The sequence below is a fragment of the Amphibalanus amphitrite genome, unplaced genomic scaffold (assembly GCF_019059575.1).
Source record: "Amphibalanus amphitrite isolate SeventyFive unplaced genomic scaffold, NRLGWU_Aamphi_draft 000032F_arrow, whole genome shotgun sequence".
Classification (NCBI taxonomy): domain Eukaryota; kingdom Metazoa; phylum Arthropoda; class Thecostraca; order Balanomorpha; family Balanidae; genus Amphibalanus; species Amphibalanus amphitrite.
This window is the reverse complement of record NW_024881528.1, coordinates 261319-287240: the sequence shown is the minus strand read 5'-3', so window position 1 is coordinate 287240 and position 25922 is coordinate 261319. Positions and strand designations below refer to the sequence as shown.

At 48.5% G+C, this 25922-nt stretch overlaps 1 protein-coding gene and 1 long non-coding RNA gene across 15 annotated transcripts in view; both read left to right on the top strand.

Annotated features, from left to right (window-relative positions):
• Positions 1-8336, top strand: part of LOC122368312 (zinc finger protein 1-like) — a 135820-nt gene extending 127484 nt beyond the window's left edge. For 7 of the 13 annotated variants that reach the window (XM_043342165.1, XM_043342156.1, XM_043342129.1 and 4 more), the window contains one exon: positions 6384-8336. In XM_043342165.1, coding sequence (XP_043198100.1) covers positions 6384-6577 — 194 coding nt within the window. In that variant the 3' untranslated portion in view covers positions 6578-8336. The remainder of the gene's footprint in view (positions 1-6383) is intronic. The other 6 variants (XR_006254215.1, XR_006254214.1, XR_006254213.1 and 3 more) reach the window with 1 other exon arrangement.
• Positions 8337-15345: 7009 nt separating this feature from the next.
• Positions 15346-18704, top strand: LOC122368301. 2 transcript variants are annotated; one of them, XR_006254212.1, is made up of 3 exons: positions 15346-15360; positions 16209-16322; positions 16900-18704. It is a non-coding gene; the product is annotated as an uncharacterized LOC122368301 (long non-coding RNA). The 2 variants fall into 2 exon arrangements; XR_006254211.1 differs by lacking the exon at positions 15346-15360 and having other exon boundaries at positions 15569-16322.
• Positions 18705-25922: the final 7218 nt, after the last annotated feature.

Here is a 25922-nt window from a genome sequence, read left to right as displayed (position 1 = left end):
GGGCATCCCGCCCATGGGCTCCGCCGCAGCCACCTGGGGCGTCCCGCCCATAGGCTCCACGAGGCCGGCCGCCCCGGGCCCACCACCGGGGACCAACGCCGCAGAGGCTTGGGGCGTCCCGCCCTTGACCTCCGCAACGCCGGCCACCCCGGGACGCTCGACGCCCGGGCCGACTGTAGCCTCGGGGGTACCCGGCGGGGAAGTCCGAGACGCACCGCTCGAGCCACCGCCTCTCCTGTCGGGCTGGAGCACTCCCTCGCTCGTACCCGTCTCCATGGCGACGTAGCCCACGTCGGGCGGGTCGATATCCCCCGCCAGGATCTGCTGTAAGATGTCGCCTGTGGGGGAGTCCTCTCCGGACTGGGCACCCGGGAACAGATCCGGCTCGGGCTCGGGTCCAGCCATCTCGACGGTGGGTGGGAAGGCGACTGTGTGGCCCATCGCCAGCCTTTTCATGGCGCGCCACAGTGCGGCCACCTCCTTCTTCCTTTCCTCCCGCTCCACCGCCAGGCATGTCCTCAGTCGCTTCAGCTCCTCCTCCATTCCTGAAACATATACCAGTTAGTGCACACACCCAAGAAGTCAATTTTATGGTTGAGAGCGATCTGGCGGGATAGACACTCTACCAGACCTGGTCACATAGGCGCCCCGCCCCAATTCAATTTTATGGTTGAAAGCGATCTGGCGGGAGAGACACTCTGCCAGACCTGGTCACATAGGCGCCCCGCCCCGCTGGACCCCCGTCCCCTACCGTCTGATTTCGGTTCTGCCGGCAAAGGTAATACAGTGTAAGGGGATCTGGTCCAGCCTCCTCGGACCCCGTCTGCTTCCTGGGGCGCGGTTCTGTGGCTGTGTCCGATGCGTCGTCCTCCCGGTGACTTCCAGACGTTTCTTTTTTGTGGGACTCCCGTTCCACAGCTGGCTTTAGCTGGTTGAAGTGCAGAGCCTTTTCCTTGCCCTTGTCGTCACGGACGAGGTACGTTACTCCTCTCTCTCCTCCGAGGCGGCCGATGATGGTGCCTGGGCCTTTGTAGTACAGCCCCAGCTTCGGCTTCCCGCCGACCGAGACCCTATTATCCCGAATCCATACCCGGTCACCAGCCTCGAACCCTTTTCCGCTCGCGTGCTGGTTGAATCGGGTCGCAGCCTCCGTAGCACTGGCCCGGGTTTTCCTGATAGTCGTCTGATAAGCCTCTGAAATGGCCTTTAGACGGTCTTCAAGGTAGCACCGGATATTTACCGCCCGATCCGGAGGGTTGATGACCGAATCGAGTGGCGTTTTCGGGTGGAATCCGTGCAGCAGAAAGAACGGGGAATATCCGGTGACGCTGTGCACAGAGGTGTTGTAAGCCATGCAGTACGCCTTGATGTCAGCGTCCCAGTTCGTTCCTTGAGGGTCAACGTATTTGGCGACCATGTCCTTGAGTGTTCTCATAAAACGCTCTACCATACCATCACTCTCAGGGTGATAGGGCGTTGTACGCGTTTTCTGGATGCCCAGTCGCTTGCACATGCACTGGAACAACGCAGACTCAAATTGGCCTCCTTGGTCCGAGTGAATCCTGTCTGGCACCCCCATGTCGTAAACCCAATCCAACAGCACCGTGGTTACGGTTTCGGCATCCTGCCGTCTGACTGGGTACACTCGGACGTATTTAGAAAAGTAGTCCATGATGACTACTGCATATCGGTTGCCATTCTCCGACACCGGCATCTCAGTGATGTCAATCGCAATTCTGCGGAATGGTTGACTCGTGACCTCCGTCACCAGAGGAGCCCGTTTCTTCGGTGCAGGGCGATGGCGCCGTTGGCAAAGGTCACACGTGCTGCAGTACCGACGGATGTCCGCGAACATGCCGGGCCAGAGGAAGCGCTGTCGCACTCTTTCCGTCGTTCGACTCCGTCCCAAGTGTGCGGACGTCGGATGGTCATGGGCGAGCGTCATGATCCTTGATCGCATCGAATCGGGGACCAGGGCCCGGAAGCCCCACTTCGTCCTCATGCCGAGGACGCCCTCCCGCACTTCGAGCTGCGTCCAGCTCCCACGCAGTAGCTCCCACTCGGCGAGAGGGTGATCGTGCGGTGGTTCCCGACTGCCCAGACAGGCATTCCGCATGACACTGAGTACCGCGTCCTCTTGTTGCGCCGTCTGCAACTCCGATTGTCCTGGTGCTTCAGTGATTAGGCGTCCCGCCCGGTCACCCTTCGCACTAGGTGGCGCAGTAGGCAGTGCGCAGACTTGGTCAAGTTCTGCTGCGCCTCGAGTCTTCCCCTCACATTCTTCCTCTTCACCAGAAGCAGGTTCTTGGGCTCTTGTAGCTGCGGTATGCACGGGTGCTTGACCGGTTTCGGCGGGACAAGACTTGCTGCGCTTACCCGTCCAGATATTGCCGTTGACCGGTCGCTGCCGGGACATCGCATCGGCATTGCCGTGATCACGGCCCGGCCGGACAACCACCCGGAACTGGTAAGAGCTCAGCTCGATGGCCCACCGGCCACGTCTTCCCGTCCCGTCACGTTCCACATTGATGGACTCCGGTGCACCCGTGAGTGGTTTGTGATCGGTCACGACTTCGAACTCTGCTCCAACTGTGTACTGGTTGAATCGCCGGATGGCGTGAACGATGGCCCAGAGTTCTTTGTCATATGTTGGCCATCTGCGCTGTTGCTTTGTCAGCACCTTACTGTCGTAGGCGATGACTCTCTCCGTGTCACCCACCCGCTCCGCGAGCACTGAACCGACTGCAGAGTCGGATGCATCCGTGTACAAGACGAATGTACCACGGAACGTAGGGAGGGCTAATACTGGAGGTGCAGTCAGCGCCTGCTTCAGACTCTCAAAAGCTGCTTCAGCTTCCGGCGTCCACGTCAGGTGGTCACCCACCACCTTGGCTTCCCTCAGCGGCTTCGTGAGATCCATGTATTGTGGGACAAAACGGCTGTAATATCCGCACAATCCGAGGAAGCTCTTCATGCCATCTTCCGTCTTCGGTGGAGCCCAGTCGAGTATCTTCTGGATGTTATGCGGGTCCGGTAGGAGTCCCTCCTTTGCGACCCGGTGACCGAGGAACGTAACTTCGCGCTTTGCGAGGCGACACTTTTCTGGTTTGAGCTTCAGCTTCGCCGACCTCACTCGCTTGAAGACGTCACGAAGCGTTGCGATGTGCTCGTCCTCGGATCTGCTTGATATGATGATGTCATCAAGGTAGACTAAACAGCGTTTCGAGTCCAGACCCGCCAGCACCAGTTCCATGAGTCGCTGGAATGTGGCTCCAGCATTTTTGAGACCCATGGCCATCACCCTGAACTGATGGAGTCCTTTGCCCGTGGAGAACGCCGTCTTTTCTCGGTCCTCTGCAGCCAGCGGGACCTGCCAGTAACCGGTCGCCATGTCGAGCGTCGTGTACCACGTTGCCCCCGCTAGGGTATCCAACGCCTCGTCGACCCTCGGCAGAGGATGCGCACATCCGCGAGTTCGGCTGTTGATCGCGCGGAGATCGACGCAGAAGCGGAAACTTCCATCTTTCTTTCTGGCCAGGACGACTGGGGAGCACCACGGACTTGTACTCTCTTCAATTATTCCATCTTTCATCATCTGCGTCTTCTGCATCTCGACTTGCTCGCGGAGTTTAACTGGTACCCGCCGTGGTCTCTGCTTCACGGGAGCCTCCTCCCCTGTGTCGATGTGGTGTTCGAGCAAATCTGTCTTGCCGATATCACCCGCATACTGACTGAAGATGTCTGCATATTCGCTGAGAATGGTTCTGAGCTTCTCCTTTCCTTCCGCTGAGAAGTCAGATCCGTCCACATCAAGTACTTCTGTCACCGTCGTATTCTGACGCCTTTCTGTTCTGCAGCTCACATCATCAACGTCATCATCATCACTGTCCTCAACGCCTCCGTCTGTAGCCAGGCACAACTTGTACTCGCAGTCCTTCTCGTTTGTAGCATCATAAAATGTCCCTAGGTCACTGCCTCTGAGAACACGGACTTCTTCAGACCCAACATTTGTCAAGATGATCGAGACGCACCCGTCGTCGTCTGCAACGACCAGAGCCCTTGGAGTCAGGAGTCCCTCCCGCTCCGCTACGGTTGATGGCTCGAATATTCCGGCTGCCCCCATTTCATCACTCTGCACGCCGTCCACTCTCTCCAGCTTACCAGCTACCACGCACTCTGACCGTGCTGGAATGACGACGTTCGACAGTAATCGCACTCGCGCACGTCTTGGTCGAACCTGCTCCCGGCTCGGCAGGGGAACGCTCATGGTTCCAATCTTGAATGAGCCAGTGTCGTCGTCAATGACCGTGCGATGCATGCACGTGAAGTCGCGACCTAGTATCACGTCGTACACGAGGTCGTCTGCCACGGTCACTACCGGGCATCGGAAGCTGACTCCATCAATGCATAATGAGAGGTTTTCCAATTCACCAACTATCTGGAGGGAGGTACCTCCCGCTCCGATAGCATTGCGCGCGCTCGGGCTGAGCCGGATTGTTCTTAGTGCTGGGTTCCCCTCATAAAATCCTCTTCGCATCATGGTGAAGTCGGCACCAGTGTCCACCAGCGCCCATGTCGGAGCGCCGTGAATGACGACCCGAACGGCCGACGCCGTGAGTGGGGACGCTTTAGAGAGGACTGGGACCTGTCCCACGGCTCCAGTCCGGTTCAGTTTTCCTGATGCGCATCGGCGCCCCGCCGGGGATCAGCAGCTCTTGTCTCGGAGTGGCCTCCGCCAGTGCTGCCACCCTGGAAGTATTGGCACCCCGCCATCCAGTGGCCCTGCTGCCCACAACATAAGCAGAGCGGCAGCGCGCGCCCGTCACTTGTCGACGGCAATGAAATGGGGCAGTGTCGCTTGAGGTGACCCAATTCTCCACAGCCGAAGCATCTGACGCTAGGTGAACCACGGCTACGCTCGGGGCAGTCTCGCTGAAAATGACCCGGCTGCCCGCAGCGGTAGCACCGGGGAAGCCGGCGAGACTTCCTCGCATCAGTTGTCGTCTTCGGCGCCATTGTGATGGCCGATATCGACTCGTGTAGCCCGCGAATGTGATCTTCGATGGCTGTGAGCCGGTTGTTGTCCGTCACAGTCTTTTCTGCTTGACCCACGGTTGCTTCACCCCCGACCGGGCGGACCGCCCCGATGACGTCGATCTCATGATTTCGCACTGCCTTGATCGTCTTCCTCGTCTCCTCGAATTCTTTACTAACGCGTACCGCGTCAGTCAGTGTGGATACGTTTTGGCTGATTAACCTCTCTTGCAATTGCGTGTCACGGAGGCCACAGATGAATCGGCCGCACTGGAATCCCTCCATAGCGCTGTGGTCGCTGGGCAGAGCCGGCTGGGCTAGCCCACTCAACTCTCTGATCCTGGCTGAGAAGTCTTCAACAGACTCCGAAGGTGACTGGCAAACTCGGTTGAGTTCGGCGTGAGCCTGCAACGTGCTTATTTGCCGACCGAAACGACCTTTTAGTGCTTCAACCACCCTGCCGTAGTCCTTCCGTGACTCTTCGGTGAGTGACGCGAATGTGTCCAGTGCAGCTCCGTCCAAAAGACCCGCCATAGCCGCCAGCCGGTCCCCGGCTTTCATGCTCGCCGTCTGAGCTTCGAATCGGCAGAACCATTTTTGCCACCCTTCACCCGACTCGCCACTAAACTTAGAAGCTCTAGAGAGGAAAAGGACAGATAAATCCATGGTAGTTTCCGGTTATGCTGTATCAGGGCTGTTTATCAAGGCTTTACCAAATTTAATGACTAAAGTCTACTAGAGAGAACCTCTCATCGCCCAAGCGTATAATACTCACCGGTCCCGTCCGCTTTTCCAGTGTGAGCTTGCACCGGCAGTCACCAAACTGGCACACACCACAGCACCCACTTCTTTACTAAAATTTTATATGCAGCCGATTTACGTTATGGGTCCTACCGACCGCGCCAAAATATGTTAGAGCCAGGTAAAAGCTGCATATACTCGGATACTGTGTATTCTCTGCCAACCGTCAGAGACCGTGCTCGGTTCCCGGCGACCCGCCGATTGACCACGCCCGGTCGCGGTCACGCGCTTATATCGGCACAGCGCGCATGCGCGGTGACCGCGCGGCGGCCAGGCCGCCCGCCGGCCGGCCGGCCGAGCCGCCGGCCCGGCCCGCGCCTCGGCCCCGCACGACCGGCCCGCTCACGATATTCCAGCATCGCAACACAAAAACAAAGGCAATCGAAGCAACGATGCTCTAGATATTTACGAAAAACGTTTCTCATAGCGTTACGCGTGAAACGCACCCTTAAATGCAGCATCTGTTCGACGTAGCTGAGCTGAGACAAATCGAGCAAACGTTTCAGCAGAATGTTTGTTTTCTGACCAGCTGGTTCCCGCTCCTGCAGGTATGAGGCCGTACAAATGCGAGGACTGCCCTAAGGCGTTCAAGCACAAGCACCATCTGTCCGAGCACAAGCGGCTGCACAGCGGCGAGAAGCCCTATCAGTGCAAAAAGTGTCTCAAGAGGTTCTCGCACTCGGGCTCCTACAGCCAACACATCAACCACCGGTACGCCTACTGCAAACCGTACCGGGAGTAGACCAATGAGAGGAGCCGGCCGCCGGTGGTAGCCAATCAGCGTCCAGCTGGCTGGCAGGTCCGCCGGCGCCGGCGGCTTATTCCATAATGACAGCGTCAACTCGTCGAGATGCGGTGGTTTTATCGAAATTACAACGACATAATAATTGTTACGATGCAATAAGGATTTCTCGTGCGTCTCTGGTTACTGACTTAATGCTAAGTGGACTGTGATGGCCGAGGTCTAAGATATAAAATCCTCACCTGTGCCAAAACTCCATAGCGTATTATTTTTTGACCGTCAGTTCTATTGTGTCATAGCGAGTATTGTCGTTAGCTGCGTGTGCGTGTGTACATTTTATGTAGATAGTCATATAGTCTGTGAGTTCTTCAGCTGTGCCAAATGACTTAGACGATTAGCTTTAGTCCAGTTAGCCATGGCAGGCCGTGCCATATCGTGGCCATTTGACATTAGCCATGACATTAGCCAGGTCATGGCCATTTGACAATCGCTTGACGTGGCAGCCGAGCCGTGTCTTATTCGAGTGCACTTGCCGTGTGCTATGGTGCGATGCATCAGGTCTGATGCAAGGAGTACCTGGTCAAATACTCATACGGGCGCGCCGGGGCGCCGGTGCCCCGACCGGGGCGTCCCGGCCGCTGCCGCTGGTGTACTCATTAACTGCTAGTCATCGAGGTGCCAAGCTTCGGTCGCGTTACTCAGCCAAGATATTGTATTTGTGCGTGTGTGCGATGTGTGCGTGTGTTTGTTGTGTCAATAGCGGCCCGTTTATTATAACTCAGGTGGTGGTCGCCACGCTCTCGGTTCAGTTCCGGCGGCGCTGCGCCGGTCGGTGCCTTGGCCCGGCGCCGCCTGCTGCCGCTTCCTGCGCGCCGCGCCGACGGGTGCAACGGATAGTGCTTCCATACACAGTGTCGGGCCGCGGCGCGCCGCCGCCGCCAGGTGCCAACGATAGCCGTGCCAGTAGCCGCGTGGGCAGCCGTGTGTGATTAGCCGACCTCAGATGGGCCAGTGGGCGCGCTCCGCCGCCCGCCACCGTACAACAAACATGCATTCCAGCCCGGCGTCAGGCGCTCCATGCTCGTTTATTTTCATACAGGCCAAATTTACTGGAAGGCGTCGCCTAGTTTGTCTTTCAGTGTCTGCCATTCCGGTCGGCGGTCGCGGCGGCCGCCCGCGGCACGCCGTGTGCCTCTGCCCAGCCAGGTTCGCTGCGCAGCGCCCAGTCGAATAATCGCGAGCTTCCAAACGTTTTGTCTTCGGTGTTTAGCTGTAGCGTCGCCGCGCTCGGCTCACGCCGGCGCCAGGTTCTTACAACGAACGCGTCATGTATATTTGATAACGCGACCGGTGCCACATTTTATGAGTTTGTCTCGTTAGTGCGCGAGCGGGTACGTCGGAGGATGTCAGTGTCGTGCCAGCATAATGGGTCTCCTCTGTGTGTAGCAATACCGGGCGGTCGCTGCGCGTCCGCCCGCCGGGTCCCCTCTCCACTGTACAGTCGGTGTCTCCCCCGCCCTCCCTCCCTTCCTCTTCTACCTAGATATATCTACCTAGATCCTCGTCGCTGTTGTGCAATAAGCCCGTCTCTGCTCCTCCCTGCCCCGCCCTCCCCTCTGCCCCTCTCGCCGTGCCACCGCCGGCACTCTGTCTCCCCCGCTCCGCCCCCTCTCCCCCTCTGTCTGAATCGGCCCGCTGCCGGCGACCGCCGTCCGATGAACAGGTCTGTCTTGGTACTCAATAAAACCGCATGACGCCACACCGGCTCTTTCGTGGGCTGCCGTGACCGTTGTAACAAAAAGACAGTCGTGGGCTAGGGGCCAGTGACGATGGAGCGTTTCATCGAGTAAAAGCGGAACAGTGTGGTCTAGGGGTGAGGTTCCTGCCTTTAGATCCAGCCATCCAGGTTCGATCCCCTCGCAAGGAGCGCGGGGGGATCCAGGGCCCAGTTTCACCAAGTGGGGTAATTTCGGCATGGGGTAGATTTCCATTCTGCCCCATGGGGTAAAATCCAGTTTCACCAGCTCAAACTACCCCCATGGGGTAGTTTCGGCGTCTCTTGTGAATGTTTGCTAAGCAAGCAGCATCAGCAAAACAACGGAACGTTTTGATTGGTCGAGAATTTCATTTCACGACGGCGTGAAATGAAGAACACATTTGATTTGGCTTCTTGTATTTGTCTACCAATCACCTTGGTAACGATGGCACAATGGCACCTCAGTTTCCAAGATTCACAACTTTATTGAGAAAGGAATGCAATGCACAACCGCGAATCTTGATGGATAGGTTACAGAACAATGGCATGTTTTATTATAGAATAGTATCGAATGTTTTAAAATTAATTAGTGTTTTAGTAAATTTGACGTTTACATTAGATGTTTAAATTAGATGTTTTAGATTAGACTAGAGGTACAGGTTTACGCGATAACTGTATGTTTTGATTTATGTTATGTTACGGGTGCATTAGTTTGGGTGATTGACTTGTATTTTTAGCTGTATTATTTGGGTGGATTTGGGTAGCTGTTTTTAATTGAACTGTAAGGGATGGTGATAGTTGCGGGGTGTTCCAGTGTTTTGTATGTTGGGCCCTTTTTGAACTCAACCCTACCCCTACCCTACCCCTACCCTACCTCTACCCTACCCCTACCCTCCCTATCCTACCCTACCCCCTACCCTACCCTACCCTACCCTACCCTACCCTACCCTACCCTACTACCCTACCATACCCTACCCTACCCTACCCTACTACCCTACCCAACCCTACCCTACCCTACTACCCTACCCTACCCTACCCTATCCTACTACCCTACCCTACCCTACCCTACCATACCATACCCTACCCTACTACCCTATACCTACCCTACCCTACCCTACCTAACTCTACCCTACCATACCCTACCCTACTACCCTACCCAACCCTACCTTACCCTACCCTACCCTACCCTACCCTACCCTACCCTAGTCCCTACCCTGCCCTACCCTACTACCCTACCCTACCTTACCCTACCTTACCCTACCCTACCCTACCCTACCCTACCCTACCCTACCCTTACACTACCCTACCCTACCCTACCCTACCCTACCCTACCCTTACCCTACCCTACCCTACCCTACCCTTACACTACCCTACCCTACCCTACCCTACCCTACCCTACCCTACCCTACCCTACCCTACCCTACCCCTTGTGTCGGCCCTTACACTACCCTACCCTACCCTACCCTACCCTACACTACCACCGACAGTCCAAGTTTCAGCTAAATCGGCCCAGAAACGGCTGAGATATTGCAAAAGCAAATTAGTTGTATTTACTGGCGAATCCTCTTGCGAGCGGTGCCTTGTGTCGGCCTTCGTTGTCAAAGGTCAATGACCTCCCGGCTCTGATGCTTTCCACTCAGTTTTTTAAGCGAACAACTGAGCCTAAAGCACGTGCCCTCTGCTCGGCGCCGGTCGCGGCCCTAATGCTAACCCTATGGCGCACATGAGCACGCGCCACGGGCGCACCCCTGGCCGCATCGTGCCCAAAATTTAATACGACCTGTTGAATGACGTGACCCACGAGCCGTGAAAATTTCACCCTCCTGCGTCAATCGACGGCGCCGCAATAAGCCTTTTTGGGCGTAACCCCGACGGCGGACTTTTTAGGATTTATAATATAGATTAGATGTTAAGTTTTATAATTAGAATGTTTCATGTTTTACTAGTATCGAATACACCTTGCTTGGTATTTTTGACGACTTTTAACTACGAATCTTTTGCACCAGATGCTTTTATTTCTAATGTGCATTACAAAATACATACAGTACCTACAGATGCACGGCACATTTAACGCAACTTTATTGAGATATGCACAACAGCGACAAAAATAAAAACATAGATATGGAAAGTATCGAATCCACTTGGCCTGGTATTTTTAACAACTGCTTATTACGAATTACTTGCACCATATGCTTTTTATTTCTAATGAGAATTACCTAGGTATGCACGACATTCTCTTGCTGATTTAGGTACGGCATTTTTATTTTTATTTCAGTTGTTAGCGTCTTGACATTTGCTGGATATTTGCACATTGACCGTAAGGCATATAGATACCTCGAATGATAATTTGAATAGATCACACAAGTTGAAGTACTATGATCATTTCAACAAGACACATCGTCAGCATGTAACCACCGTGAAGAATGTGCATTTTTATTGTTTATATTTCAAGGCTTCCTCATCCGGTATTCAAGGTCACTGTTGAAGGAAAGCCATTTGAGTAGGATTTGGCGTTATTTGAAGTGCTCAGTTTTTGCAGCGAGCTTTTCCTGTTAGGGCTTGCGAGATAGCTGCGTACACACATATCTCTTCAGCATTGCGCGCCACACAGGAATGCGGCTGATTCACGTGCTTTTGTGAGCGAGGTTCAGGTGCTTCCCTCCGGGAGAAATTCGCCGGCCACCGGCCGGCCGACGGCTGGAAAATTCCACCGGCCGGCCCGGCGGCGGTGTGCAATGTGGGCAGGTGCTGCCACCTGTGCAGTCGTCCGGCCAGAGCCGCCGTGCGCGGTAGTTCCGCGTGCGGCCGCCAGATGCATATCGCCCCGCGCGTCGTGTCTAACCTGACGAAGCTACAAAAAGTTAGATAACTTTAATAAGAGGGACGGTAAAGCCACAATTCCAACGCTGAATGTTGGGCAAAAGCAAAGGGATCCAACACAGCCATCTGTATTTACTGTATTTACCCTTTTCAGTCAGCGATAAGCCCCAGCAATCGCACCGCTGCAAAACTCGCAAGCTGTTCACCGTGCAGGGTATTGCATTATAACCACCCACCGGCTCTTTCAACGTAAGTGTAATCGCTTAATAGGTAGGACGCTAAAAGCAAGTGAGAAATGGTAGGTAGGTGAAACAAAATACGAATTAGAATTAAACATAACTCAAATTGCAAACAATTCAATGAAAACAAAACGATCTGAGACCAAGGCAAATTCGCAAAGTCTTTAGTCGTCTAAAGACGTCTGATTTAAACGTCGGAAAGGAACAAGTTTTTTGCGGTATTTTGGCAAGTAAATACCAAGTATTTTAGAACAAGTTCTTTGCGGTATTTAGGCAAGTAAATACCTTTGGCAGGCTTTCAGTACATTAGCAAGTTTTCAGTACATTACCAAGTAGCAGGTGATACAGCAAGCTGGCAGGTATTTTGGCAAGTTCAACAAGTTTTTCGCGAATATCTAAGCTTCTAGACGTCCGATCAACACGGGACAAACACCAATCGGTCCCAAATTTTCTCCTTAATCATTTTATGGCCAACGCGACGCGTAGCGAGCCAAGATATCTTGTTTAAATATCCATTTGAGTAGGATTGCGGGTTTTTTGAAGCGCTGAGTTTTTGCAGCGAGCTTTTTCTCTTAGGGCCTGCGAGATACCCGCGGAAACACATATCTCTTCAGCATTGCGCGCCACACAGGAATGCGGCTGATTCACGTGCTTTTGTGAGCGAGGTGCTTCCCTCCGGGAGAAATTCGCCGTCCCCATATGCTTAACACGGAGCCGAGCGGCGGCTGACAGGTGGCCGGCTCTCGGGAGATCGGCAGCCGACACTCGAAAAATCGACAAGCCGCCGCTGAATGCGCGTGCGAAGATGAGCGGGGTGCCGCCGTTCCGGAGAGACGGCTGGAAAATTCCACCGGCCGGCCCGGCGGCAGTGTGTTGGGCGGCGGGCGGCGGGGCGGGGTTTCCCCGTCCAGCGGCCGGCAGCGCTGAGCCGAGTCGTTCCCACGGTCTGGCGGCCAGCTGGGTGGGGGCGGGGTGGGGAGTGGGGCGGCCGATTGCCAGCCGCTTCTCCACGGGTAGGTGCTGCCACCTGCGCAGTAGTTCCACTGGCGGCCGCCAGGCCCGTGTGCGGGCCGTGCGCGGTAGTTCCGCCAGCGGCCGCCAGAGGTCACGCGCGTCGTGTCTAACCTGACGAAGCTACAAAAAGTTAGATAACTTTGATAAGAGGGACGGTAAAGCCACAATTCCAACGCTGAATGTTGGGCAAAAGCAAAGGGATCCAACACAGCCATCTGTATTTACTGTATTTACCCTTTTCTGTCAGCGATAAGCCCCAGCAATCGCACCGCTGTAAAACTCGCAAGCTGTTCACCGTGCAGGGTATTGCATTATAACCACCCACCGGCTCTCTCTACGTATGTGTAATCGCTTAATAGGTAGGACGCTAAAACAAGTTAGAAATGATAGGTAGGTGAAACAAAATACAAATTGGGAACAAGTATAATTCAAATTACAAATAATTCATTGGAACAAATCAAAATTATCTGAGACCAAGGCAAATTCGCAAAGTCTTTGATCGACTAAAGACGTCTGATTTAAACGTCGGAAAGGAACAAGTTCTTTGCGGTATTTAGGCAAGTAAATACCAAGTACTTTGGCAGGTTTTCAGTACATTAGCAAGTTTTCAGTACATTACCAAGTAGCAGGTGATACAGCAAGCTGGCAGGTACTTTGGCAGGTTCAACAAGTTTTTCGTGAATATCTAAGCTTCTAGACGTCCGATTAACACGGGACGAACACCAATCGATCCCAAATTTTCTCCCTCATACTTTGATTGCCAAAGCGACGCGGAGCGAGCCAAGATATCTTGTTTAAATATCCATTTGAGTAGGATTGCGGGTTTTTTGAAGCGCTGAGTTTTTGCAGCGAGCTTTTTCTCTTAGGGCCTGCGAGATACCCGCGGAAACACATATCTCTTCAGCATTGCGCGCCACACAGGAATGCGGCTGATTCACGTGCTTTTGTGAGCGAGGTGCTTCCCTCCGGGAGAAATTCGCCGTCCCCATATGCTTAACACGGAGCCGAGCGGCGGCTGACAGGTGGCCGGCTCTCGGGAGATCGGCAGCCGACACTCGAAAAATCGACAAGCCGCCGCTGAATGCGCGTGCGAAGATGAGCGGGGTGCCGCCGTTCCGGAGAGACGGCTGGAAAATTCCACCGGCCGGCCCGGCGGCAGTGTGTTGGGCGGCGGGCGGCGGGGCGGGGTTTCCCCGTCCAGCGGCCGGCAGCGCTGAGCCGAGTCGTTCCCACGGTCTGGCGGCCAGCTGGGTGGGGGCGGGGTGGGGAGTGGGGCGGCCGATTGCCAGCCGCTTCTCCACGGGTAGGTGCTGCCACCTGCGCAGTAGTTCCACTGGCGGCCGCCAGGCCCGTGTGCGGGCCGTGCGCGGTAGTTCCGCCAGCGGCCGCCAGAGGTCACGCGCGTCGTGTCTAACCTGACGAAGCTACAAAAAGTTAGATAACTTTGATAAGAGGGACGGTAAAGCCACAATTCCAACGCTGAATGTTGGGCAAAAGCAAAGGGATCCAACACAGCCATCTGTATTTACTGTATTTACCCTTTTCTGTCAGCGATAAGCCCCAGCAATCGCACCGCTGTAAAACTCGCAAGCTGTTCACCGTGCAGGGTATTGCATTATAACCACCCACCGGCTCTCTCTACGTATGTGTAATCGCTTAATAGGTAGGACGCTAAAACAAGTTAGAAATGATAGGTAGGTGAAACAAAATACAAATTGGGAACAAGTATAATTCAAATTACAAATAATTCATTGGAACAAATCAAAATTATCTGAGACCAAGGCAAATTCGCAAAGTCTTTGATCGACTAAAGACGTCTGATTTAAACGTCGGAAAGGAACAAGTTCTTTGCGGTATTTAGGCAAGTAAATACCAAGTACTTTGGCAGGTTTTCAGTACATTAGCAAGTTTTCAGTACATTACCAAGTAGCAGGTGATACAGCAAGCTGGCAGGTACTTTGGCAGGTTCAACAAGTTTTTCGTGAATATCTAAGCTTCTAGACGTCCGATTAACACGGGACGAACACCAATCGATCCCAAATTTTCTCCCTCATACTTTGATTGCCAAAGCGACGCGGAGCGAGCCAAGATATCTTGTTAAATATACTATTTGAGTAGGATTGCGGGTTTTTTGAATCGCTGAGTTTTTGCAGCGAGCTTTTCCTGTTAGGGCTTGCGAGATAGCTGCGTACACACATATCTCTTCAGCATTGCGCGCCACACAGGAATGCGGCTGATTCACGTGCTTTTGTGAGCGAGGTGCTTCCCTCCGGGAGAAATTCGCCGGCCACCGGCCGGCCGCATGTTTTTTAATCCCACCCAGAAATGACAAACAAGCTCCCTGATTGGCCAGTTGCCGGCCAGTTGGACTTGAGCGGTCGCCATGGTGGTATCGGGGACTCGGCCGGCCTCGTTAGGTGTTGAATTATGTGTTTCGTTGCGCTAGATATTGCCAATTTGCTTTGATATTTGATAAATGACGTTGGCTTTTTCTTTTTGTGACATTGCATACTAATACGACGATATTTTGGTGCCGATTATTATGCATTAAACATTTTGAGACAAATGTGGCGATTTCCACGCCCTTTTGCAGTGCCCCCCTCACTTTGTGTAGTGAGTTAACAGGCTTGTAAGAACCAAGTGAACCATTTTTTAGTCAAGTGGTCATGATTGTCCCTACATCTAATGGGTAATAGTCTTGTGCAAACTTATTAGGTACTGGAGGAAGCAGAATAGTTACGATTTTGGAGTACGCAAACTTGATATTAAAAAATCTCAGGTATTTTGGCTATAGAAAGTGAGAAGAAAAGTTCAATTTATCATTTTTTATTACAATTGCAATAACGATAATATCATGCTAATTGTACTGTCAGGTATTGATGATAGTCATGTCACGTCATGCCACTAACCACACAGACACAACACATTTTCATCTTTATGTATTTAGGCATAAGGTATTACAGGCATGTTTTTGCACACCTCTCATGTGCAAGTGGGCATGGCCTCCTTCACAGTCAAATTTTGGCTGATTGTGCTCAAATTTTTAAGCACCTACATGTAACTAGGGATGCAGATACAGTTAGTCGGGCACTCTACTTAATTCAGTTTTGTGCACCACTTCCTGCTTTCACCATGCTGTGCCCACACCGCTTTACAGTGGACAGCTGCTTGTGTGACACGCATTGATCTTGCATTCATTGAAACACTTAGTTTTGAGTGTTTTGACTCAGTTTTGTTGTAACGTTACCTTTGTTTACGTTTTCAATAACTTGTTTTGGGCTTCTCATATTAATCATTTTTTTCTTGACGTAGCAGGTTTAGTGTAAAACAAGTTTAAGCTGAAATATTTACATGTTCAGATTACATGAATGCATACATTTTATAAAAGCTATTTCAAAGTACTGTAGCCATGTGTAACATGCATATGTCTTAGTCAATGACTACTCAGCATGCTGTTTGGTGTTCAATGGTAACAGTTTGATTTGTTTTTGACATCAAATAAGATTTGATTTGTGTTTCTGAGATTCCTATGTTATTTGTGGCAAATATTTTCCAAAAATCCTCCATCTAAATCTTCAACTGAATTCTAAAATGCCTGCATTTTCTACCAGAAACATTATCATTGATACCTCCTACAATATTTCATTTTGTCACTAGGTACCTGGACTGGTGAAAAGTGAAAACTGAAATTCATTCATGTCACCATTATCCCAAGACCTCCCCCTAAATGGAATTGATCTTGTTTCACAAATGAGTTGTACAATGTCTATCAGCTGATGTCTGTTGTCTATCTCTTTTTCAGCACAGAAGATCCTCAGTTATAGTTAACAAAATGGAAAAAATTAGCTGTGTTTTTAATATTCCAGTCGTGGCCATCAATTGCTCAGGAAAGCAGCCCAGAATCACTTCACAACAGGTATGTTGATGCATGTACATTGATATCAATGTCTGAATGCTGAATAATTGTTGAACAGGGAACACATTTAGATTTACCTAGCCTTTAAAAACCACAAATCCTACATTACTTACATCAACATTTTTCTATAGAGCTTATATTATCTACTTTCATCTGGCTAAGGCTTTTTAACATTATATTTCCTCTGTTAAACAAACAAAATATGATAGTATAACAAGCTGATAATTATATATGCCTGGTCAGCTTGGCCAACATCTGCATCATGCCAATCACAAAATATGACTGCTTTCCTGACATTTACATTTGTTCCACTCACCAATCGACCACCTCTACCATCTGCTCGCTCTATGCACAGACATTGTCATAGGGTCTGTTCCAGTCGCACTTCCTAACACCTCTTAACTCCTCCAAGATTGCTTCCCTGTTCCAGTGGCAGCTTTCGCCCCTACAAAGACAAGAAGGGCCCTGCTCCAACCTCCTCTATCTTGCTCTTGGAGGAGTTTAGATGTGTTAGGAAGTGCGACTGGAACAGACCCATAGCAAAACAGTTTCATCTCTCTGTACTGTCTTTTTTCAGGTTTCCAAAGGATCATCATTCATCAGCACAGAAGGGGGGAAAGAGAAGGCTGTTCAAATTCTGAAAAGCCAGAGCTGCAAAGGAGGTCAAAGATGCAGTGTAGTTGGCCCACTCAGTAGAGTTTCACTAGTGGTTCTGATGTGGACTGGGGATTACACGCTAGATTGAAGTGGCCGGTCTGGAGCAGCTGTAATTCATCATTCGTGCTGACTGCGGACGAGTAAGAGCCCGCGTTGGCCCCGATCGGCGATCGCTGGCCAAAGCCCACCACCAGGTTGGTGATAGGCGTTGGTTGTGATATGTAGTGTCGCCTATGTGTGAAAAGGACAAGTTGATAACAAAACCTGTTGCGCCATGTTATTAACCCGCGCCCGGGTGGCCCTCAGCCAACTTGGTGGTGGTGGTGGGGGGGGGGGGGGGGGGGGAAGGAGGGGAGGCGTATTGGGCCACACCAGGTTATCTTGGAATGTAACAAAGCTGGAAAGACGCAGTAAAATCAATATATAGCTCGCTATTTTTCTTCAGAATCATACAGGTCATTTTCGATCAGGTCATTGCTAAGGTCACTGGAGGTCACCAAAAGTAAAATGATGACGAATTTTGGCTCCCGATTTTGACAACTTCAGAAATTGGTTCATAACTCGGGAACCAAAGAAGCTACAGCGCCGCGGAAAAGCGAATTCGATAGCTCTTTCGAAAATCTTTCAGATTCTCAGATTTTAGCTAAGGTCAACTAGTTTGAGCCTCCAAAGGGCAAAAACTGAACATTCGGCGTGCTTCGGAAATCGTCTTTTCTTTTACAACTTTTGATACTAACCTTTTATTACGTTGATTTTACCGGCACTGCGTTTCTCTCGTCTTGTTGACCTAACAAGGTCAACTTAATAAATTTGACCTCAGGTCAAAGTTGCAGAAAATGCCATATTGCATGTCAGTCGATTCCTTACATTGAGATTGAGATTAACATCAGTAGCGGCGGAACACCTTCAATTGAGGGGGCATTGCCGAGTTTTGGTCCCATTCTTTCCATGCAACGCCCATAGGGCTAATGTTAAAATGCCAGAATCAAAGGGGGCACTGTGCCCCGGTGCCCTCCCCGTTCCGCCGCCTATGATTATGATGTTTTTAGCGCTCTGGCCACGTTCCATCTAAAATCAATGTACAAAAATAAACTGTTGGAGACGTTACATGACCTGAGATGACCTCAGGAGCATACGATATATCCCGATGTTTGAGTGTTTTTGTTTCAAAAGCAGAGCATTTCGAGTTCCTCATACTGACTGAAACTGGAGACGTCGCAAAGTTGACCTGACCCTAGGTCACCGATATCAAAATTAAAGATATGTATTCTGGATGTTGGTACTGATTCTCTCATGCAATAGCTCGAGTTTCAAACTTCTACGTCATGGTGACCTGACCTGACCTTAGGTGACATGGGGTTTGTTACATTTTTTTCACAAATGATGCGAATCGATGCATTATACATAAGCTATACTAAGTTTCGTGTCGTTTTATTTATGCAAGCACTAAATTGTCAGGTGCGGCCAAAAACGCCCCCACCCACCCCACCTGGGGGAACGTTAAAGCAGTGATATATTATTCGGTGTATTCCACGATGCATCGATCGGTGTACTTGATAATGCATTATTTATTGCTGCGTGTCTACGCTTTTGCTCTGTTCAGTGTGATCTGTGATAGGAAAACTACCGATATATCTCCACGCGCATGACTGAAAGAGATCTACATGATGATCTACAATATTGCGTGTCTGTTTTTGTTTGGCATTTTATAAATACTGAGTCAGCTGTGATCGTTTGATGAGACACTGGGACAGTCGGCCTGTATGATCAGCGAACGGCTGGCGGCGGGGCGGTGGTCTGGTGGCTGCTGCATGGGACTGACACCAGCAGATTCAGAGCTGCGATACGCGGACGTTATGTTCACAATACCTTTTCAAAATAATATCTAATAGATATCATGTCCTCGAAAATGTTCTTCAATCAATATGATGTTACCTGCTGGCTTATTCCATGGGGGCCAAAACCGATCGTTTTATGCATGCCTTTTCGGGGCTTCGTTCTCCTCTAAATGCGTGTAGGTAGCAGTTTTATTCAAGGAACGATTGAAAGTGCCTCCGATTGGTTTTCAGCGTAGGTGGGATATGGCCGTTGAATGTGAGGCAGTCGATAAGGAACGTCGAGGGAACGGTCATTGGGTAGGTATGTGAAAGGCAGCAGTAGAAAACAAGGAAGGGAGGCGTTTGGTGTGAGGTTTCAAATGCTCTATGCATAAGAAAAGTTCATTTGATTATATGACACCGTCCTTTTTATCGCGATACGTGAGCAACGCATGAGACGCTCACTGTTCAGGCTTGTAGCGTTAGAGAATGGGCCGACAGGCTGAGAAGGGCTATTTCCGCGAAAGGATATTCTGGAATTTGAATTGAAAGGTATTTAGTTTTGAAAGCATCCGTACTTACACGATACTGACTCATTTAAAATTTCACTTTTTCCCCATTGCGATAACATAAGAAACCGAGACTGCGGTGTCCCCGTACGCAGGATTCTGGAGACTGTCGGGCGGATGTTAGTGGCTGAAAGCCTTAGTTCTTAAGTAAGTAGCAAACAATCATTTCTTTTGATACTTTGTGACACCTAATTCACTAGAAACAATCTGTACGGGCTTCCAAAAAATGTTATATTTAACACGTAAGATCCATTACAATATTTTAGCTGCCCTAACCTGTGAATGTAACGTATGCGTCATTATTGAAAAAGTGCTAAAGCATAGTATTCTATGGTTGACAAATATTCTGCGTCTGTCAGCCAAAACTGGCCAATCAGAGGCTTTGTTTGTCATTTCTGGGTGGGATTAATAAACATGCCGGCCGGCCGACGGCTGGAAAATTCCACCGGCCGGCCCGGCGGCGGTGTGCAATGTGGGCAGGTGCTGCCACCTGTGCAGTCGTCCGGCCAGAGCCGCCGTGCGCGGTAGTTCCGCGTGCGGCCGCCAGAGGCATATCGCCCCGCGCGTCGCTTCAAACCTGACGAATCTACAAAAAGTTAAATAACTTTAATAAGAGAGACGATAAAGCCACAATTCCAACGCTGAATGTTGGACAAAAGCAAAGGGATCCAACACAACCATCTGTATTTACTGTATTTACCCTTTTCAGTCAGCGATAAGCCCCAGAAATCGCACCGGTGCAAAACTCGCAAGCTGTTCACCGTGCAGGGTATTGCATTATAACCACCCACCGGCTCTTTTAACGTAAGTGTAATCGCTTAATAGGTAGGACGCCAAAAACAAATGAGAAATGGTAGGTAGGTAAAACAAAATACGAATTGGAATTAAGCATAACTCAAATAGGTAGGTAAAACAAAATACGAATTGGAATTATACATAACTCAAATTGCAAACAATTCATTGAAAACAAATCAATACGAACTGAGACCAAGGGAAATTTGGAAAGTCTTTGGTCGTCTTAAGACGTCTGATTTAAACGTCGGAAAGGAATAAGTTCTTTGCGGTATTTAGGCAAGTAAATACCAAGTATTTTAGAACAAGTTCTTTGCGGTATTTAGGCAAGTAAATACCTTTGGCAGGTTTTCAGTACATTAGCAAATTTTCAGTACATTACCAAGTAGCAAGTGATACAGCAAGCTGGCAGGTATTTTGGCAAGTTCAACAAGTTTTTCGCGAATATCTAAGCTTCTAGACGTCCGATCAACACGGGACAAACACCAATCGGTCCCAAATTTTCTCCTTAATCATTTTATGGCCAACGCGACGCGTAGCGAGCCAAGATATCTTGGCTTAACATTAGTTTTGAGTTGAGATAGCCAAGTTTGCGGCCAGGCTCAGAAACCACCATTTATCCTGGTCGCAACCCCCGCAGCTTTATGGTGTTCAAGAAATTTCTTCCCTTTACTTGCAGGGTGGGACCAGCGTAGTCCCTATCTCTTAACCATTAGCGGTTTTTTGATGACGTCAGCAGTCATTTCAACGCCCGCCATTCCTTGAACCCGAGTTTTGCTGACCTTGAGCTGCATTTTTTATCAACGTGAAATCCGTCGTCGGCGCTGAGAAAGCCTATTGCTTTTCATTTTAATTTGAATATTAGAAGATACCCACCACTGGAACTTGGACTGATAGGTATTATACCAAGGCCGAGGATGATCAAGCTGCCTGCTATATCTGGAGCTTGGTGTTCAACTTCAACATGGAATAAAAAACAAAATATCAAAGCAAACTGGATATGGTAGTGCAAGTTAAAGTCCAAAGAAATTTGAAGAGCTGACAATTGACATTAATTCTTTTCCTGCAAGGTTTCCATATGGAGATCACACCATGAAGAAATATTTTGATGTTAACAGTTGAAAGGGGATTGATCTTCCAGTTTTGACGAAAGACGCTGCTGACTGTCTTTGGAAAAGGATGTCGGCATGAGGTGCAATTGTGCTTGTGAAGTGGTTATAACTGGTCTTTTCACAGTATTAAATTAAATGTGCCATTGCAGCCAAGTGTGTTATCATGTAAGGTAAAATCAAAACTACAATGTTGGTTTTACGAGCATTGAGAAGGCTGGTAGGTAACACCTGCCTGTGCTCGTAAATCATGCTGCCAAAGTATTCTAAATTAATTTTATCATACGCTTTTGTTGTCCAGAATGGTTGCACTATTGTTTGGTATCATATTATTCCATGTAAATATGGAAGTGTAAAGTCTGATTAACATGTTACCAGATTTGAAGCTGTTACGTTACCTAAGTACCTGTTTTTTACTGGCGCGGTAAATGTCACCTGGATTTTGTTTTGAGGTGCAGACCTAGTAACTCTGACTACATGGGTTTGAAGCTATTATCTATTCTGTTTTTACTGGCCTGGTGAATGGCGACTGATGTTGTCCGTGGATGGCACTGAAACAAATTTTGAGTGTCATGTACAGTGTTTTAATACAATGCTGAGGGCTGAAAGTTGTCTTGTTTAGAGTGGTGAAAGTTCAGGATATGCCAGCCACCATGGTGGGTCAGAGTTAATGTGTTGCAGTCAGTTCGGCTTCGGCAAGCACACGGATGGGCATACGCATCAAGACCTGCTCTGCCATACTTTCAGCCAATTTTACCTAGGTAAGTCTTTTCTTTTTTCTGCCAAAAGCTATGACATTGTGAATTTCAGTGCTGTGGCCTGTGTGTAGCTTTCAGGAAAGCAATTCTAAATAAAGCTCTGATAAAGTGCAAAATCAGCAATGCAGCCCTCTATTACATTTTCTACAACATCTTACTTGTTCCTTGCATGGAGAGAAAAATGCAATGCTATGAATTCGTTTATTCACATAATTTGACAAGCATGCAGTTACGTGCTACTATCACTGCACAAAACAGAGCAGAAAACATCAGTTGATCAAACACAAGACACAACAGAAGTTTACAACATAGGGCTGCCGAGCCTGCTTCCTCCCACCACAGTTGATGCCATTTCCTAGCCTGGATTGATGTGAGCACTGAATAGCTGCTTTGTCTAATTACAGCTCACTACCATTCAACTTAAACTACTCTCTTTAAAGTAAGAGTGAGAGCGTTCAGTGTTCATAGCAGCTCGACAGACGACAGACAACAAACATCTTGACAAACCAACCAGTATTTGATTTGGCTAATGATTTATGTGCTTGTTGTATCATGGCCAAACTACTTTAACAGCAATAATCCCTGTTTCATCTTGATCTTGCTTTTATTTCCATTTGAACTCAGATCTTGAAACAATCATCTGAAAGTGATATCAGATACTGGCTTCTGTTTCTCTTGAAAGCAAGTTAAAACAGCAATGATAAACTAAGGCAGGAGATGTGAGTTGTGGCAGTAGATTTTTGATTCAACAATGTCAACCTTATATTGCTTGAGACCTCTGTGACAGACAAACAAGTATTTATAGTTTTTTTGATAGTTTGGATTCTTGGCTTGATTTAGCAGATCAGCTGTGAACCTTGACTTTGAAATCACATAAATGTCATGGTACCCGAACGAATCCTCGCATGACATTTCTTCGTAGCACAATTTTTCGTCCGCATTTCTTCGTCTACAAATCTTCGTCGGTGCATTTATTTGTCCCTCAATGCTTACTCTTGCATATATTTGCGTTGAAGAAGAAATGCGAGCCGATTTTCATATACCCTGATGCGAGACAGAGTAATGCGATACGAATAAATGCCCTGACGAAGATTTGCAGACGAAGAATTGCGATACGAAGAAATGCCATAAGAAGAATTGTCCTGGAATCCTTTATTGGCCATCATAGGGTGAGACTAAATGCTTACTTCGAAATCTAAGCCGCGTTGCGCATATTTACGTCTGGACAACGAGTTGCGGGGAAAAGTGCTGATTTTGCCGCAGTTTTAGGAGCCGGTTATTAGGCTGGATTTTTGGGTTACTTTTTCGTTCTGATTCCTGTATTTCATGGTGTTTGGCTTTTGAATATTTTAGTTCTTTCAGAGAAATATTATTTGCCTTACAGATTTTGTGAAAATGTTTCAGTTTTTATGAGCCGACCGCTAGAGTCCTAAAACAATACATCAGCACTACAAATTGTAAACAAACAAATGGAGCACCACTTGCCTCCGTTCTGCTCCGTTCCAAGGCCTTTTTTTAGTTTATCTGGTGGTTTTCGAACTATTGTATGTCGTTTTGTTGGAAGTTTTGAATCCCTTGTGACTGAATTATATCATATTAAAGAAACATGTTGATTGAAAACAATCCCAAGTTGAAGTATACAGGAGGCTAAAAAGAGTCCTGAGTCCTGAGTAATATCAGGTTGAAGTTAGGAAATGTTGGTTGATAAACGCAAGTTGATCTGGCTCACTTAAATCAGCAAGAAAAAAAGTATAATTATAAGAGCTTATTGGCCAAAAACAAGCTATAATAGGTATTGCAGGAGATCAATACTGAAGAGCTGGAGCACACGCATTATCAAGCCAGAAAATGTTGGCTGATGAACGCGTATTGATGTATTGGTATGAATATTGAAATATAACTTACAGCAGCAAGATCAATGAGTGCTAACTATCAAGTGAAAAAATCTAGAATGAATGAACCCGGGCAGCTTTACTTTGCTATGCAGATGGTAATGTGCATTACTCAGTGTCTGGCAAATGAAACATGCGATCATTCTATTGCTACTAGAGGAGAAAGCTTGGATTACTAAATCAGCTTAATGTTTAATTTGATGTTCATCATTACTTTGCATTTTTTGAAAAAGGATTTAAGTAAAATTGTCAATGTGGCAATCCATGCAACGGTGTGATCATATCATGTGTTCATAGTCATTCGTGAATCGTGATGCCCTGATGGTGATTATTGGTCTAATATACACAAGCAAAGCTGTCAGCATTTCTTTCTGTGGATGGCCAGAAGGGACTCAGAACTTAGAGGTATTACAATTAGTTTTCTTCACAGGGCTCAGGCTGGGATAAAAAGTACTGAGGGTAATCTTCCAGAAAGGAACTTTATTTTGACTTGGTATGAGATGTAGGCACAAGTGGGTAGGTGCTCAGTACCTATACTTAAGTAGTTATGTAGGTTTAGTTGGGTTAGCTAAGATTAGGTCATGTTAGTTTTTTTTTAATTTGCCAAGTGTCCATAAAAAATGTGACCTGATCAATTCATACCTGACTAACCTCACCTAACCTCAACCATCACACTTATTTGCAACTTACCCAAGACCTGCATAGCATTAGCATAGGTACTTGTTACTCACCCTAACTCAATCTTACCTGCTAACCTTCACCTTGACAACAGTTAGCTCACCTTGCCAAACCACGTCCAGGGTAACAGCCAAATGAGGAACTGGCTCATTGGGTGGCTGGTGTGAGTCTGTGCCGATTTTAAGTGTTTCTTCTCTGAAGCTGCTCTGCACTGCCTGTATGACATGTTAGATGCTCAGAAAAATGTGGGTATACTAAGCTAGTTTGGTGCTTTGTTCATGCTCGAAATATCAATAAGTACAAATCCTGTGGGGTACAGCTATGAGCTAGGTGAGTATGTTATTTGGATATGCTGTTTGACTGTAGTAAATATACAAACAATCACAGGGTCACAGTTATATTCAATCTCCACATAAACATACAACAAAACGCCCATAGCCTCACTCCGAGCACACAACAAATAACTTAAGCCTTTGCAGGCACAAAAATGCTTTGATTTACAGGATGGGTATACAATATATCCTCTGTCCTTGGGGATCTTGCTGCAAAGTTTAAGTTGAAGTAAGATGACTGAACTTCAGGTATGATTAACTTTTTCTTCTTGGCCACTGCTTATGTACGAGAAAGACTAAATGCTTGGTTGATCAACGCCTTGAAAATTTAATGATCCATCTTCGATTCGACATGAAGGCACAAAGAAAATAGTTCCCACTTCTCTCCTCTTGGAATACACAAAGCAAAATATTTAATAACTTCTTCTTAGTGGAGAGACATGGACAAGAGCAATTGTCATAGCTCAAGCTTCCCTTCAAGTTAACCTCTGGCAGTTGGCACTGATCACACGGACACCTCTGATCCAAGATAAAATTGAAATGTGTAAATCTGTCTAGTCAATCATGGAAGGAACGGATGAACTTGAGGTCAATATGATATTTTGCGATATACATCAACGTTACCTCGGAACTTTTCTGCAGGTTTGCTTCATATTTTGTAACAAACGCGCAAAAACTGCAATAAAACATCACTATATGCTTCTGGACAAAATACAATGATAGTAAAAACTTAGCCCTGATGGTATTCATTCTCGGCCAAAACCTAATTACAAAATATTTTGTAGTAAGAACTAAATTTCGGCTAAAAACAAGGCACGTTTTAAAAAAAGAATCATTCCAATGACGGTCCATTATTGCGGTCCTGAAATCGCCACTATTTCCGGCCTCTCCAACGCAACTCGCTGTCCAGACGTAAATATGCCCGCGTTGCAGCATTGGCGGTTATGTGCGGCGTGTATGCCGCATGATTAGTAAGCGGCGACTACTAAATTAAAG